Source organism: Urocampus carinirostris, chromosome 3, assembly GCF_059441175.1.
Source record: "Urocampus carinirostris isolate Australia breed hairy pipefish chromosome 3, RoL_Ucar_1.0, whole genome shotgun sequence".
Classification (NCBI taxonomy): Eukaryota; Metazoa; Chordata; class Actinopteri; order Syngnathiformes; family Syngnathidae; genus Urocampus; species Urocampus carinirostris.
The window spans coordinates 62,552,993-62,566,928 of NC_142351.1; the positions used below are offsets into that span (position 1 = coordinate 62,552,993).

The window sequence follows — 13,936 nt, forward strand, 5'->3', positions numbered from 1 at the left end:
CAATGAGGGAGTGAATGAAGGAAATGTGGTCATTTGATTACAACGTAGTGTACATATTGTCTACAACGATATATATTTAAATTCCTCTTGTTTAGATGATTATAATCCCCTGCTCTCCAGATTTCCCAAAAATAATGTCACAATGTTTCTCAGGCAAACACGGAGTTCCTGATGCATGCTGATGCATCTCAAATTTTAACCCTACGGCAAATACTTACAACCTCGTAATAACATAATGATAACATTGTAATAACAACTTATTTTGGAAATGCATTGTTTTTTTCTCATAAGTATAAAAATCCTAATGATATAAAGTACATAATGCATATTTCTTTATGTGAACAGTTTTTTCAGACTTTGTTAAAAAAAAATAAGATGAATGATAAAGCAGAAAGAAAATAATCTATACTTAAGTACTATTATTATCTTTGAGGAATTTATTAATTTTACTAAGTACTTTCCCCTTTCTTTTTCTTTTACTAAAAATTGACTTGAAAAAACACTTTTTCCTAGGAAATTTTATTTCCAACCTATTTATTTCTCATCCTATTTAAACCCTACTTCAAACAATAAGATCCTAGTAAAAATCTAGTAATAACTTAGTAACAACATAGTAATAACAAGTTTTTATTTTTCGGAATGCACATCAAACTGGTATCGCTTCTTGGTAATCAGTAACAAAAAATGCTACCAGATCAAAAAAGGTTGCTCACCATTGATGGGTCATTATGATTTTCTAGGAAATTAGATTTCTAACTTTTTGTAATGCTACTTTGAATAATTCTACCTATTAATTACAGGATATCAACATAGTGATAACATAATAAGCTAATATTAGTAACAAATACATATTAAAGTAATAACCCTTCGCTCTATTCAGAAACTAAAAAGTGTCTCTCAAGTTGATTTTCTCGGAAATTTGATTTCTAACCTATTTTGGCCTATTTTAACGTTACTTTTAATAATTACACCTGTAGCAAGTGTCGCTAATCAATAACAAAAAAGTAGCTCTTGGCTTCAAAAAGGTTGCTCACCATTGGGATTTTCTACGGAGAATGATACCTAACCTATTTTGGCTATTTTGACCTTGTTTTCTTGTAATGACCAGGTATAAGATAGTAATAACATAGTAAGTCATTTCTCATCAAAAAAGTAGTTCTAGATGAATCAAACTTTCAAACTTATCTAAGTCTGATCCTGCCCTCAATGTTTGTATTACACAATTTTTGGCCCGCCTCTTCCCAGTACGTTTATTGTCATAAGTTACATAAGGTCTCGGTTTTCTGCACGGATGCAGTTTTACTGTTCAAACGTTTGTTAACAAGATGGATTCCTTCCTTTATTTTTCCACGGAGACTTGGACTTTAATTGTCATCGTGGTCACTCTGCTGGCGCTGTGAGTCCATTTTTAAAAGTGATTTAAATACAAAAGATACACAACTCATTGAAAGAGTTCCATAATGCATGTCATTTTAAGAGGCTGCAGCGAAAAAAGGAAATTATTTTGCTTTAGAAAATGGTTGACTTTGGATATTACCTTTTCAAAGTCGGGTGATCAATAACTTCTCTTTTTCTTACCGCGTGTTTTTTTAACTGCGTGTTATATATGAATATATATATATATAGACACAAACAAAATCCAATTGTCTTTATAGCTTTGATTCTGTTCACAATTCCAATGACATTGTACAGTTTCTGTAAACTTGTCTCCAAAAAGTCACATTTAAACATTATAAAAGTGCTCCAATACTGAATGGCACATTATATTTGGCCATTATCAGTTAGATAACTTTCTGCCTAATAAATAATCAATTCTATAAACTGAAAAAAAGCATCCCTATTAAGTTAGTTATTTGTAATAGCAGTTATTTGTAATATTCAATTTTGTTTTACAGATATGGATATGCCCCTTATAATTTCTTCAAGAAAATTGGAATCAAAGGTCCCAAACCTTTGCCATTTATCGGAACTTTTCTGCACTACCGGCAGGTAAGACGAGTTGAACTACATAACGATGATATCTCTTATCTAACTTATTTTGTTTTTGTTTTTTAGGGCATCCATGTATTTGATATGGAATGTTTTCAGAACTTTGGAAAAGTCTGGGGGTGAGTCGAGTATGTGTGATGATAGAGTAGAACTTAAGCATATGACATGAATCCATTCTGAGGTGGGGATTTTAAGGTAAAATTTTATTTACCTTTGGCACGACGGTACTTGAACTGGTACAAAGGAGTTAGTGGGTGAATGCAAAACAAAAACAGATTCACTTTAATCAAAAAATTTTCCTCATACTTGTGCTTTATTTGTATTTCTCAAATATCACAGGCTTCGTTTCCATGGTTTTCATGCACAATTACTCAGTAGTCACACATACTTATTTTATTTAAATACACACACACACATATATATAAATTTTACATTTTTTACTTTCATCTTACTTTTGCACTGAAAACGAAAAGCACTGCAATCTTATTATACTTCTGTAAACAACAGTTAATATGGCGTAAATAATTACCAGACCTCCAAAGCGCTTTGCAATACACTTCCCACTTTACCCATTCACACACGCACTCCCACACTGATAGTGGAATCAGCCACGCAAGGTGCTTACTTGCATATAAGGGGCATTGGGAGTTCAGTGTCTTGCTCAAGGACACTTCAACATTTAACTCTGAGGAGCCGCGAATCAAACCTGTGATATCTTTGTTCCAAGATGACCGCTCTACCTCCATTTATCCCATAGCATCACTTAAAGTTTTGGTAGCAGCTAAAAAAAATTTAAGTTTCTACACAGAACTGCACAAAGAGAGAAAAAGGCATTGTGGGAGATAGTTCAGCCAATTACTTATCATGCATTTCTATGACGTCGTGTCACTAAACAGTAGTAAGGTAGCATCTTAATGACGTGAACCAATAGCAGAGAGGCTTTTTAGAGACTAATGAAGCACATAATTACACAGTCAGACGATTAAACACCCCGAAAAGTTCAAAGAATTGGCTGTGTATGCCATGGTGGGGCAAATACCATTACAAGGGGCCGAAAATCCCCGCATTCCACTTGGTAACAAAAAAACCCCACTGGAATATATGCCATAACCTGGGGTCTACAATTTTTGTGACAGTAAATAACGTCTTTGATCGCTTGCTTGCTAGCTTATATGACGGACGACAACCTCTCCTGGCAGTCATGGACACGGCGATGATCAAAACCATCTTGGTGAAGGAATGTTATTCTATTTTCACCAACAGACGGGTTAGAAAGACGCATAAAAAAAAAAATAAAAAAAATAAAAAACGTATAATGAACAATTCATCTTTTTGTGTAGGATCTTGGCCTCAATGGACCTTTAAAGGATGCCGTCTCCATTGTAGAAGACGAAGATTGGAAAAGAATTCGCAGTGTACTCTCACCGTCATTTACTAGTGGCAGACTGAAAGAGGTTGACTTCTTTTTTTTTAATTCCTCCAAAATGTATGTATGTATGTATATATATATATATATATATATATATATATATATATATATATATATATATATATATATATATATATATATATAACTTTTTTTTGATTTATTAAAAATAGAAAACTAAGAAGTCACATTTACATAAGTATTTACAGCCTTTGCTTAATACTTTGTTGATCCACCTTTGGCAGCAAATACAGCCTCAAGTCTTTTTGAATATGATCCCACAAGTTAAGCACACCTATCTTTAGGCAGTTTTGCCCATTCTTCTTTGCAATAAGTCTCAAGCTCAATCAGATTGGATGGGAGACGTTTGTGCACAGCCATTTTCAGATCTCTCCAGAGATGTTCGATCAGATTCAAGTTTGGACTCTGGCTGGGCCACTCCAGGACATTCACGGAGTGGTTCTGAAGCCAATCTTTTGAGATCTTGGCTGTGTGCTTTGGGTCGTTGTCCTGCTGAAAAATGAACCTTCGCCCGAGCCTGAGGTCAAGAGCGCTCTGGAGCAGGTTTTCATCCAGGATATCTCTATATATTGCTGCATTCATTTTTCCTTCTATCCAGACTAGTCTGCCAGTTCCTGCTGCTGAAAAACATCCCCACAGCATGATGCTGCCACCACCATGCTTCACTGTAGGGATGTAATGGCCTGGTGATGAGCGGTGCCTGGTTTCCTCCAAACATGGCGCCTGGCATTCACACCAAAGAGTTCAATCTTTGTTTCATCAGACCAGAGAATTTTGTTTCTCATGGTCTGAGAGTCATTCAGGTGCTTTTTGGCAAATTCCAGACAGGCTTTCATGTTCCTTTTACTAAGGAGTGGCTTTCATCTGGCCACTCTACCATACAGGCCTGATTGGTGGATTGCTGCAGAGATGGTTGTCCTTCTGGAAGGCTCTCCTCTCTCCACAGAGGAACGCTGGAGCTCTGACAGAGTGACCATCAGGTTCTTGGTCACCTCCCTGACTAAGGCCCTTCTTCCACGATCGCTCAGTTTAGAAGGCCGGCCAGCTCTAGGAAGAGTCTTGGTGGTTCCAAATGTCTTCCATTTACGAATAATGGAGGCCACTGTGCTCATTGGGACCTTCAAAGCAGCAGAATTTTTTCTGTATCCTTCCCCAGATTTGTGCCTCAAGACAATCCTGTCTCGCAGGTCTACAGACAGTTCTTTTGACTTCATGCTTGGTGTTTGTGCTCTGACATGCACATTCAACTGTGGGACCTTACATAGACAGGTGTGTGCCTTTCCAAATCGTGTCCAATCAACCGAATTTACTGCAGGTGGACTCCAATTAAGCTGTAGAAAGATCTCAAGGACGATCAGTGGAAAAAAGATGCACCTGAGCTCAATTTTGAGCTTCATGGCAAAGGCTGTGAATACTTATGTAAATGTGATTTCTTAGTTTTCTATTTTTAATAAATTCAAAAAAAGTAAAAAAAATACTTTTTCACATTGTCATAATGGAGTATTTTGTGTAGAATTTTGAGATAAGAGATTAAATTAATACAATTTGGAATGAGGCTGTAACATAACAAAATGTGGAAAAAGTGAAGCGCTGTGAATACTTTCCGGATGCACTGTATATATATATATATATATATATATGACTAATGAAAATACATCAATTGATTTCGCTTTCAGTAAATATAACTCATTACATTTAGTTTTTGACGAGTTAGCCTCTATATTCAGCTCAAACCCAAACAAAGTTATCTTGCTTGGATAATTAGCGACCAGAACCTGAGCACAACATGTCGGTAGCCCATTGAATAATCTCTCATTTCTTTTCTTTTTTATAGATGTATTCAATAATGTTGCAGCATTCAAGTACTCTGATTAAAAGTCTTCGCAAGAAAGTGGATGCAGATGAGGTCATAAACGTCAAAGAGTGAGTTGGAATTTGGGGGCCAGGGGGTTCTATAAACATAGCAGTGTAGCATAGTGTCGCCTCTCTACCTCTTCGTGATGTGTGTGGGGCACTGGAGATCTTGGCCAAGATAAGATTCTTAGCATTTTTGTTCCTCATTAGGATATGTTGACATTTTCTATAGAAGTAGGAGCAAAACTTGGTTGTGTCTCTTCTCCAGCTTTTTGGATAAGAGTGAGGCATTGGAGACCCTGGTTACTATAAGATTTTAAGCATTCATGTTCCTGATTATAATATGTTTTCATTTTTTATAGCAGTAGTGGCACAACTTGGTAATGTGCATGAGGCACTGGTGATCTTGGCCAAGATAGGTTTAAAAATATCTATGCTCCTCCTTACACATTGTCATTTTCTTAAAGAGTAGTTGCACAACTTGTTCATCTCTCACCACTACCTCTTTCCAATTTGCGTTTGGCACTGGAGAGCTTGGCCAAGATAAGATTCTAAGCATTTATGTTCCTCCTTGGAATATATTTTGATTTTCTATGGAAGTAGTAGCAAAACTTAGGTACTTGGAAAATACGTTTTCATAATCTTTATGGATCTTTTTGCAGCGTTTTTGGACCATACAGTATGGACGTGGTGACCAGCACGGCTTTCAGTGTGGACATCGACTCACTTAACCGTCCTGCTGATCCTTTTGTAGCCAACATTAAGAAAATGACCAAGTTTGACTTTCTGAACCCGGTGCTCATTCTGATAGGTAGTTTACATCTTGTTGTTTATATCTTGTTATCAATATATTCAAACACTAAATATTTTTCTTCTGACCATAGTTCTCTTTCCATTCCTGCGGCCGCTGTTGGAGAAATTGGAGGTGTCCTTTTTCCCTGCTGATGTCTTAAATTTCTTCTACAACTTCTTGCAGACCATCAAGTCTGATCGAGACAAAAGCAGCAGTAAGGTGAATTAGCTAACATATACTCGTGTAATAAAACAATTAAAATCAATCCAGTAGACCCCGGGATAAGGCATTAATCCATTGTGAGGTGTAGATCGTAAGGTAAAATGATCGTGCGGCGGGAGATAGAAACCTTTAGTAATACATAGGTAATGGCTTCCAAACCCCCTGTGCCCTGGATAAAATCATTAAGATTGTGTAGGCATTAAAAACGTAAATGTTCAGTTGACAGTCAAAATAGGGAGAGAAGACATCAATGGATTTTTAACTCGCAAGGAGAACAGGAGAGAGCTCAAACCTTTGATAAGAAATTTCTACTTTTTCTAAAAGCCCTACCTTGAGCCCTTTCTTTTTATTAGACCTCCTCAGTCATGAAAAAAGAACAGCCCTTAAGTATGTAGAAATCAAACAATAGCAACATCATGGGCTAAAAGTGACAATAATGTCAACAGTTCATAATAGCCAAAACAAAGATCTGGCATCCTATGCAATCTCCTTTGCAGCTGTCCAATATATATATAAAAAAGAAATGTATCATACATATAAACATTAGTAACAAAGTAAGTAGTACGTTACTTACTATATATTATCTGTAATAAATGCAGTGTAGGGATTAACGCCGTAACGTAATGGCGTTATTTACTTAGTAACGAAGTAATCTAACTAATTACTTTTTCCGCCTTTATAACGGCGTTATCGTTACTGACGGTCTAAAGTGGTGCGTTACTTTGGCTCCAGAACGCCAACGGCGCCGTGTCCCACTTGGCACACCTGACGCTGTTTTCAGTGGCACTGTTTCCACTACCCTTCAAGTTGTTTACATCACGTCTTTTGGGATAATGTCACCATTCAAAATAGCGACTACCATATACTGTAGTTAGTGATTGCGGATACAGTATTTACTAACGCACCGAAAGAAAAGGTGACTGAAGGCTGAGTTTTGACAGCACCTGATTCCTGTCGTTCCCGAACGAAACGTCTCTAATAGCCAGGAACCGGATCCAAAAATATCAATGGCTATTTCCCTTCCGAAAAGCCTTTGTATCTTGTGATTGAGCAACATGCATTTTTTGGGGAATTCTGTGCTGTCAAATTTGTTGATCAAAAGAAAAGGTTAAAATTGTTTCAGATTTTATATTTTTGGGGAGATTTATAAATATTTTAAATATATTTCCTGTGTTTTATATTGTTAACGTGTTTATTCAAAAATGTAAAGTTTATTATATTTTCTTGTCTCTTCTCTCTTTTCTTTTGTTGTGTGTAGTGTTTGCTTCTCCTTTTGAAATCACTTTGAAATCAAAGTCTTGGAACCAATAGCCTTTAAATACCCAACAAAAATACAGTATTGTATTGCACTGACTCGCAAAGTTTCTTTAAAACTTAGGTTCTGAACTGGAAGATGAAAGAGAAATTGAGCAAAACTTAGGGACAAAGATGCATGTCTCAAAACAAAGTGACCAAATAACAAAATGAAAAAAACCCAACAAAGCCAGTTGAGGTGCACATGTGGAAACTAATTAGGTGCAGGTGGGCACTCTCCAGCCACTCCCACCAACATAATGCCTACTAGACGGAAATGGTGTGTCAAATCCCTATGGTGTGTGCCTTCTTTGTATTTTTTGATAATGGTTATCATGTTTTTTCTTCTACCTTAAGCATCACTGCCAGTATTGGGATCCATAGTTAATAGATACTAAAATATGACCAAATATAATAAAATACAAAAATAAAGTATTATCTCAAAAACCTTTAAAGTCTTAATAGTGTCGAGCTGCAAACCAGTAGCTGATCAAAATCTTAGAACATTGACCAATAGCAGACAGGTATCTTAGAAACATGAGGCATGGAACTCGTACAGTCTTACTGACGAGCATTCTAAAGTTGGGATGTTTTAAGATTTGGAGCATTCAAAATATTTTTTTAATAACGTAAGGTGGGGGGAAATTGCCATAACAAAGATCAGAAAACCATTGTAATGGGAAAGATTGTAAGGTAGTGATGCCCTGACCTGGGGGTCTACTTTATTTAACACCCATGTGTTCCTCGTTTTAAGGACCATCTTCGTGCTTTATTATAAAGCTCACACGGAAATGTATATGAATACAACGTTTCATTTTTCTACTGTTTGGACCAATCTAGAAAAAGTTAGAACATCTAAAGTGAAATAAAGTCAAGTCAAGTCATTTTTATTTGTATAGCCCTAAATCACGAAGAGTCTCAAAGGGCTTCACAGATTATTACACTATATTACACAGAATATTTTTCAGCCGACAAGAAGAGTTGGTTATTCATATGCTATGGAGTAGAAGTGAGTTTTAAGTTTAGATTTAAACATTTCCACTGAGGTTGCAGATCGGATCTCAGGGGGAAGAGCATTCCACAGCACCGGTGCCCGAATGGAGAACGCTCTCGAACCAGCAGAACACTTCTTTGCTCTCGGGATCACCAGAAGACCGGCACTCTCAGATCGTAGGCTTCGGACCGGGACACAGGGGCAGATCAGTTCTGAAAGATAAGAGGGAGCAAGTCCATGTATGATTTTGTACAATACTAAGGGAACCTTGAAGTCACATCTTTGGCTAACTGGGAGCCAATGCAGGTTAGCCAAAATCGGTGTTATGTGATCGTACTTTTTTGTCCTAGTTAAAAGCCTTGCTGGGGCATTTTGTACTAGCTGAAGAGACTTGATTCTAGACTTCGGGAGACCGGAGAGTAGTGCATTACAGTAATCGAGACAGGAGGTAACAAATGCATGAATTATAGTTTCCGCATCAGACTGAGACAGTATTGAACGGATTTTAGCAATGTTACGAAGATGGAATAAAGCGGTTCTAGTAATTTTCTTTACATGCATTTCAAAGGATAGATCAGGGTCAAATATGACACCTAAATTTCTAACTGAGTCACTCTGTGTGATGTGACATTTGTCAATGTTCACAGCAGTTTTTGAGAATAAGTCTCGGCATTTAGATGGACCAATGACTAACATTTCGGTGTTTTCAGAGTTAAGACGCAAGAAATTGAGTGACATCCACTCTTTTATCTCAATGAGGCAGGCCTCATTTAGGGCAGGGGTGTGGAACCTTTTTGCTCCAAAGAGTTATAATAGCATTTTTTTTTAATTTTCTTTAGAGAGGGGGCCACATCAAATATTTTAGGACAAAATTCAGCAAAACCGCCAAACCCGCCAATTTTTCAGCACAGTTTATTTCACTGTTTATTTTTGACGATTTGATTCATTTTTAAAAATATTAATGATAATGCTAGAGCCTGTGTCAGAATTCAACAAATATACCATTTGTTTTCCTCCCACAGTCACTTAAGATTGTGGAGTATCATTTTGACCTTAATTTTTTGCAAGCAGAGTTATTTTGTAAAAATGTCACAAAAAACTGCCAACAAAGTTTTCAGCTGTATTTCCATTCAGCGCGGTGAGCGTGTGTGAGAGAGAGGGGAGCATGCTATGTGTGCAGAGATCCGCCTACCCCTACCACTCACCCAATCAAATTGCTTTGTGGGTTCTGCTTGCTGTTTTGGATGTTTACAGTTGTTTCGGTTGGGTTTTATCAAAAGGTGCCTCAACAGTGAAAATACATGAATTATAGGGTTGGGTAGGGTTACTTTAACTGGATTACTTTCAATTACTTTTGGATTACTCCAATACCAAATATGCTAATAAAAGACAAAAGAAACTAAATATGAATAAAATTATGACTCACAACACATGGTAAGCTTTCTCTCCTGGCTTTGATCTCTTTGATTTCAGGCAAAACTAACATAAAATGTGACAGAAACGAAATGAAAATAAATCCAAACAGATTTGCCAACATCATTTTGCCGTTCCATGTATTCCGTTACTCCCCAAGCCTGCACAAAATTTAGTAATTTTATTCATATTTAGTTTCTTTTGTCTTTTATTAGCATATTTGGTATTGGAATAATCCAAAAGTAATTGAAAGTAATCCAGTTAAAGTAACCCTACCCAACCCTGATGAATTAATGCGCTTCCATATAAAGGATTCCTTACGTACAGCCAAAACGGGGTGTGATAGTGTGACACCTTGTCTGTGAACTGTTGTTAAAAGTGTGCCATTTAAATAGTGAACCAAACAACTGTGTTTAACAGTTTATGGCTATGCTAGCACCGAACTCGACTCAGGACTTACTGGAATTGGAGTGCAACGAAATCAGTGCTAATAGCATTTTATCTCAGAGCTACGTATTCATGAAAAGAGTCATATCTGGCTCGCGAGCCATAGGTTCCCGTCCCCTGATTTAGGGGATTATTTATGGATTATTAACAATGCAGTCATTTTGACCAAGACGTATTTTGTGCAACAGAACCGAGTGGATTTCATGCAGCTGATGGTGGACTCTCAGACTTCAGGATCCAGCAAAGAGAACACAAGCAGCCACAAAGGTAGAAAGAAAACACATAAGATCTACAGCACATAATATTTGACTTCAGTCTCGCACAACAACATTTCCGATTATAAAACACGATACCTTTCATTTTTGGCTAATTTGTGTTTACAGGTTTGACGGATCACGAAATCCTCTCCCAGGCCATGATTTTCATATTCGCCGGCTATGAAACCAGCAGCAGTTCTTTGTGCTTCCTAGCTTACAACTTAGCGACCAACCCCGAAATCCAGAAGACCTTGCAGGAGGAGATCGATGGAACATTTCCGGATAAGGTGTCGTCCTCGACTCGTCTGGATCTCGCTATCAACCAATTTAATGTCCTGTTGTGAATTTAGGTTTTTTTCGTCATCAACTGCTTTAACGTCCCATTTTGTATTTAGGTTCGACCGAGCTACGAGCATCTGATGCAGATGGAGTATTTGGACATGGTGATGAACGAGTCGTCCAGGCTTTACCCCATCGCCAATCGACTCGAAAGAGTGGCAAAGACTTCAGTGGAAGTGAATGGCGTAACCATTCCCAAGGGGACGGTGGTCATGGTCCCGATTTACGCACTGCACCGCGACCCTTCTTTATGGCCGGAACCCGATGCCTTTAAGCCCGAAAGGTACAAGAAAAAGGGATGCGTGGGAGTTATTATCGGGAAATAAAAAATAATAATATTAAATGATGATAGTCACTTGGGGCCATGTTATAATATTCAATCCTCCAACACTGCGTGTTCCTCATTAGAACAGATTTGGGTTTTCTTTAAAATAGGGGTCTCAAATTTGTCATTTGTTTAAGAATAGTGAAAAAAAAAATCTTTTGGAAAACCCAAATTGGACCCACTTCATCCAGACCCAAGCCTGGGCTGCCCTAAAAACAATTGAGTTTGAGACTCCTACTACGGATCAGTGTTTTTCCTCCAATGAGCCGGGGCACACTACTATGCCGTGAGACCTTGTCTAGTGAGCCTCGAGAAATTCACCAATTTTATCTTTTCAAAAAAGCATGCCATTGTTCAGTATTTTTGATTGCTTTCAGTCATCAGCCGAGTTACATTTATCCATATCAGTAGGTGGCAGCAGATTGCTATTTTCACTCCTTTTATGTACTAATCATATGCTCGTGAGGTTGTAAAGGGAAATGTATCCAAGAACATATTTTTATTTGAAATAAAAAAAGATACGTTTAAACTTAAATAGACACTCAGAATAGGGAAAAAAGACAGCAATGAACTTTGAATTTGCAAGGAGAACAGGGAGAGAAACCTTCAAATAAGGAAGTCCAGCCTGCCATAAAGGCCTTCCACTGAGCCCTTTTTATCTTAATGAATATTTAAGTTTGCGCAGGAAATGAACACTAATGCATCAAATAATGTCAACACTTTGCATGTGATTTTGCTGATTTATTTCATTTCATTATTTTCTTGTTTTATTAAAAAAGAAAGAAAATAATAGATAGTAGAAAAAAATCCCTGTCTGATACTTTTTATTCATTTTAAGTATTTTTTTTTTGTTGTTGAAATTATTGAACAAAATTAACAATAACCGGTATTCCCTCCTGAGCCACGCTAACCACAAACGATTAAAAAAAACTATACTGTCAATTTAAGCAATATGATAATTTAAGTTAAAAACAACAACAACATGAAACTAGAGCATGGGATTGATTTTTAAACATTTTTGAAGGACAGTGTACCTTGAGATTTTTTAGTGAAAAAATGAGTGCCTTGGCTCAATAAAGGTTGGAAACCATTGATTTAGATTGATAGCACAAATTGGTTGTGTCTCCTCTCTACCTCTTCGTAATGTGGGTGAGGAGGAAAGCTTGGCCAAGATGATAAATCTAAGCATTTATGTTACCCATTGAAATAAATTGGGATTTTTTCAGACGAGTTGCTCGTATATCGTTTGTCGCCAATTGTCAGGTTCAGCAAAGACAACAAAGAGACCATGGACCCGTATTCTTTCTTACCTTTTGGAGCTGGTCCGAGGAACTGCATCGGGATGCGATTCGCTGTCCTGATGATGAAGTTGGCCGTGGTGGAGATCTTGCAGAACTTCAGCTTCGTTCCCTGCAAAGAAACAGAAGTGAGTCGGAAATCGCAAACCCTTTCCGAAAAGTGACTGGCCTTTTCTCTTATCCTTTTTTACATTTTTTTTCTCCCTCTAAGATTCCGATGGAGTTGTCGAATGACGGATTTACGGCACCCAAAAACCCTATCAAAGTCAAACTGGTACCAAGAGGGGCCGCTGATGATTGTGCTTTGAGGGAAATTTGAGATTAAAAAAAGAAACAAATACATATCTGTCAACTTATGCTTCTCACAAGTATTTTATATTTTTTTTGGGATCATTTTAAATTATTTACACCACGAGCTTTCAACCCTTTCCAAGCAGAGAGCTATTTTTGTTAGTAATTAGCGCAATACGCACCAAGTTCTATATGAATTTCTAAAATAACAGCTTATCATGTTATTACGGTTATTACAATGTTGTTACTATGTTATTACTATGTTATTATCAGGTTAATTATTAGAGGTAGTGTTAAATAGGCTTGGTCAACCACCCCAAAAAATATTTTACTCGAAAATTATAATGACCGAGCACTGGTAAGCTATTTTCAGAACAGGTCTGCGGGGACCTTAGCTATTCTCCAGGGCCCGTCTGGTGCCCGCGGCACCCTGTTGTAGACCCGTGGTGTACACTGTATAACAATTTTGGTACATGAATATAAGATTTAAAATACACTGCTACTTATAATAAGCACTGACTTTACTGCAAGTAAATGAAGAACAAAGAAGTATGCTGAAATAATTGTGCTTTTTATTTGGTAAAAAAAACGTGTTTACACTTTGTTATAAACAGTCTGTCTTGCTGTGAGTAAATGAGCACTGCATTGTTTTTCTAAGGTTCATTATTGCATAACAAGAGGACTCATCAGTAAGGGGAACAATTAGCTGAGGTATGTTCATGTCTTTTTAAAAGTTTTAGCTAAAAATAATATCCTATTGAATCCGTGTACATTGCCAATCAATAAATCCCAGTTCCACTGGCAGACATTTTTGATCATTTTGAGTATTATTTATATTATGTACATCTAAATAATAACACCTTTGGCTGAAATACTTCAATGGACTTTGTAATCAGAGAAAGCTGTCAGTTATTTCTGCACTTTTTTGTTGTCAAAGATGAATTTACTGCATACAAAAAAGTATTTTGGCAAAA

General features: G+C 37.0%; 1 protein-coding gene across 1 annotated transcript; it reads left to right on the forward strand.

Annotated features, from left to right (window-relative positions):
• Window positions 1-1,252: 1,252 nt before the first annotated feature.
• Window positions 1,253-13,777, forward strand: LOC148370383 (cytochrome P450 3A30-like). The gene is made up of 13 exons (XM_088332901.1): window positions 1,253-1,396; window positions 1,896-1,989; window positions 2,056-2,108; window positions 3,157-3,256; window positions 3,330-3,443; window positions 5,271-5,359; window positions 5,953-6,101; window positions 6,175-6,302; window positions 10,641-10,719; window positions 10,836-10,996; window positions 11,105-11,331; window positions 12,637-12,799; window positions 12,883-13,777. The coding sequence occupies exons 1-13, from the start codon at window positions 1,326-1,328 to the stop codon at window positions 12,988-12,990; spliced, it is 1,536 nt and encodes a 511-aa protein (XP_088189027.1). The 5' UTR covers window positions 1,253-1,325; the 3' UTR covers window positions 12,991-13,777.
• The last annotated feature ends 159 nt before the right edge of the window (window positions 13,778-13,936 follow it).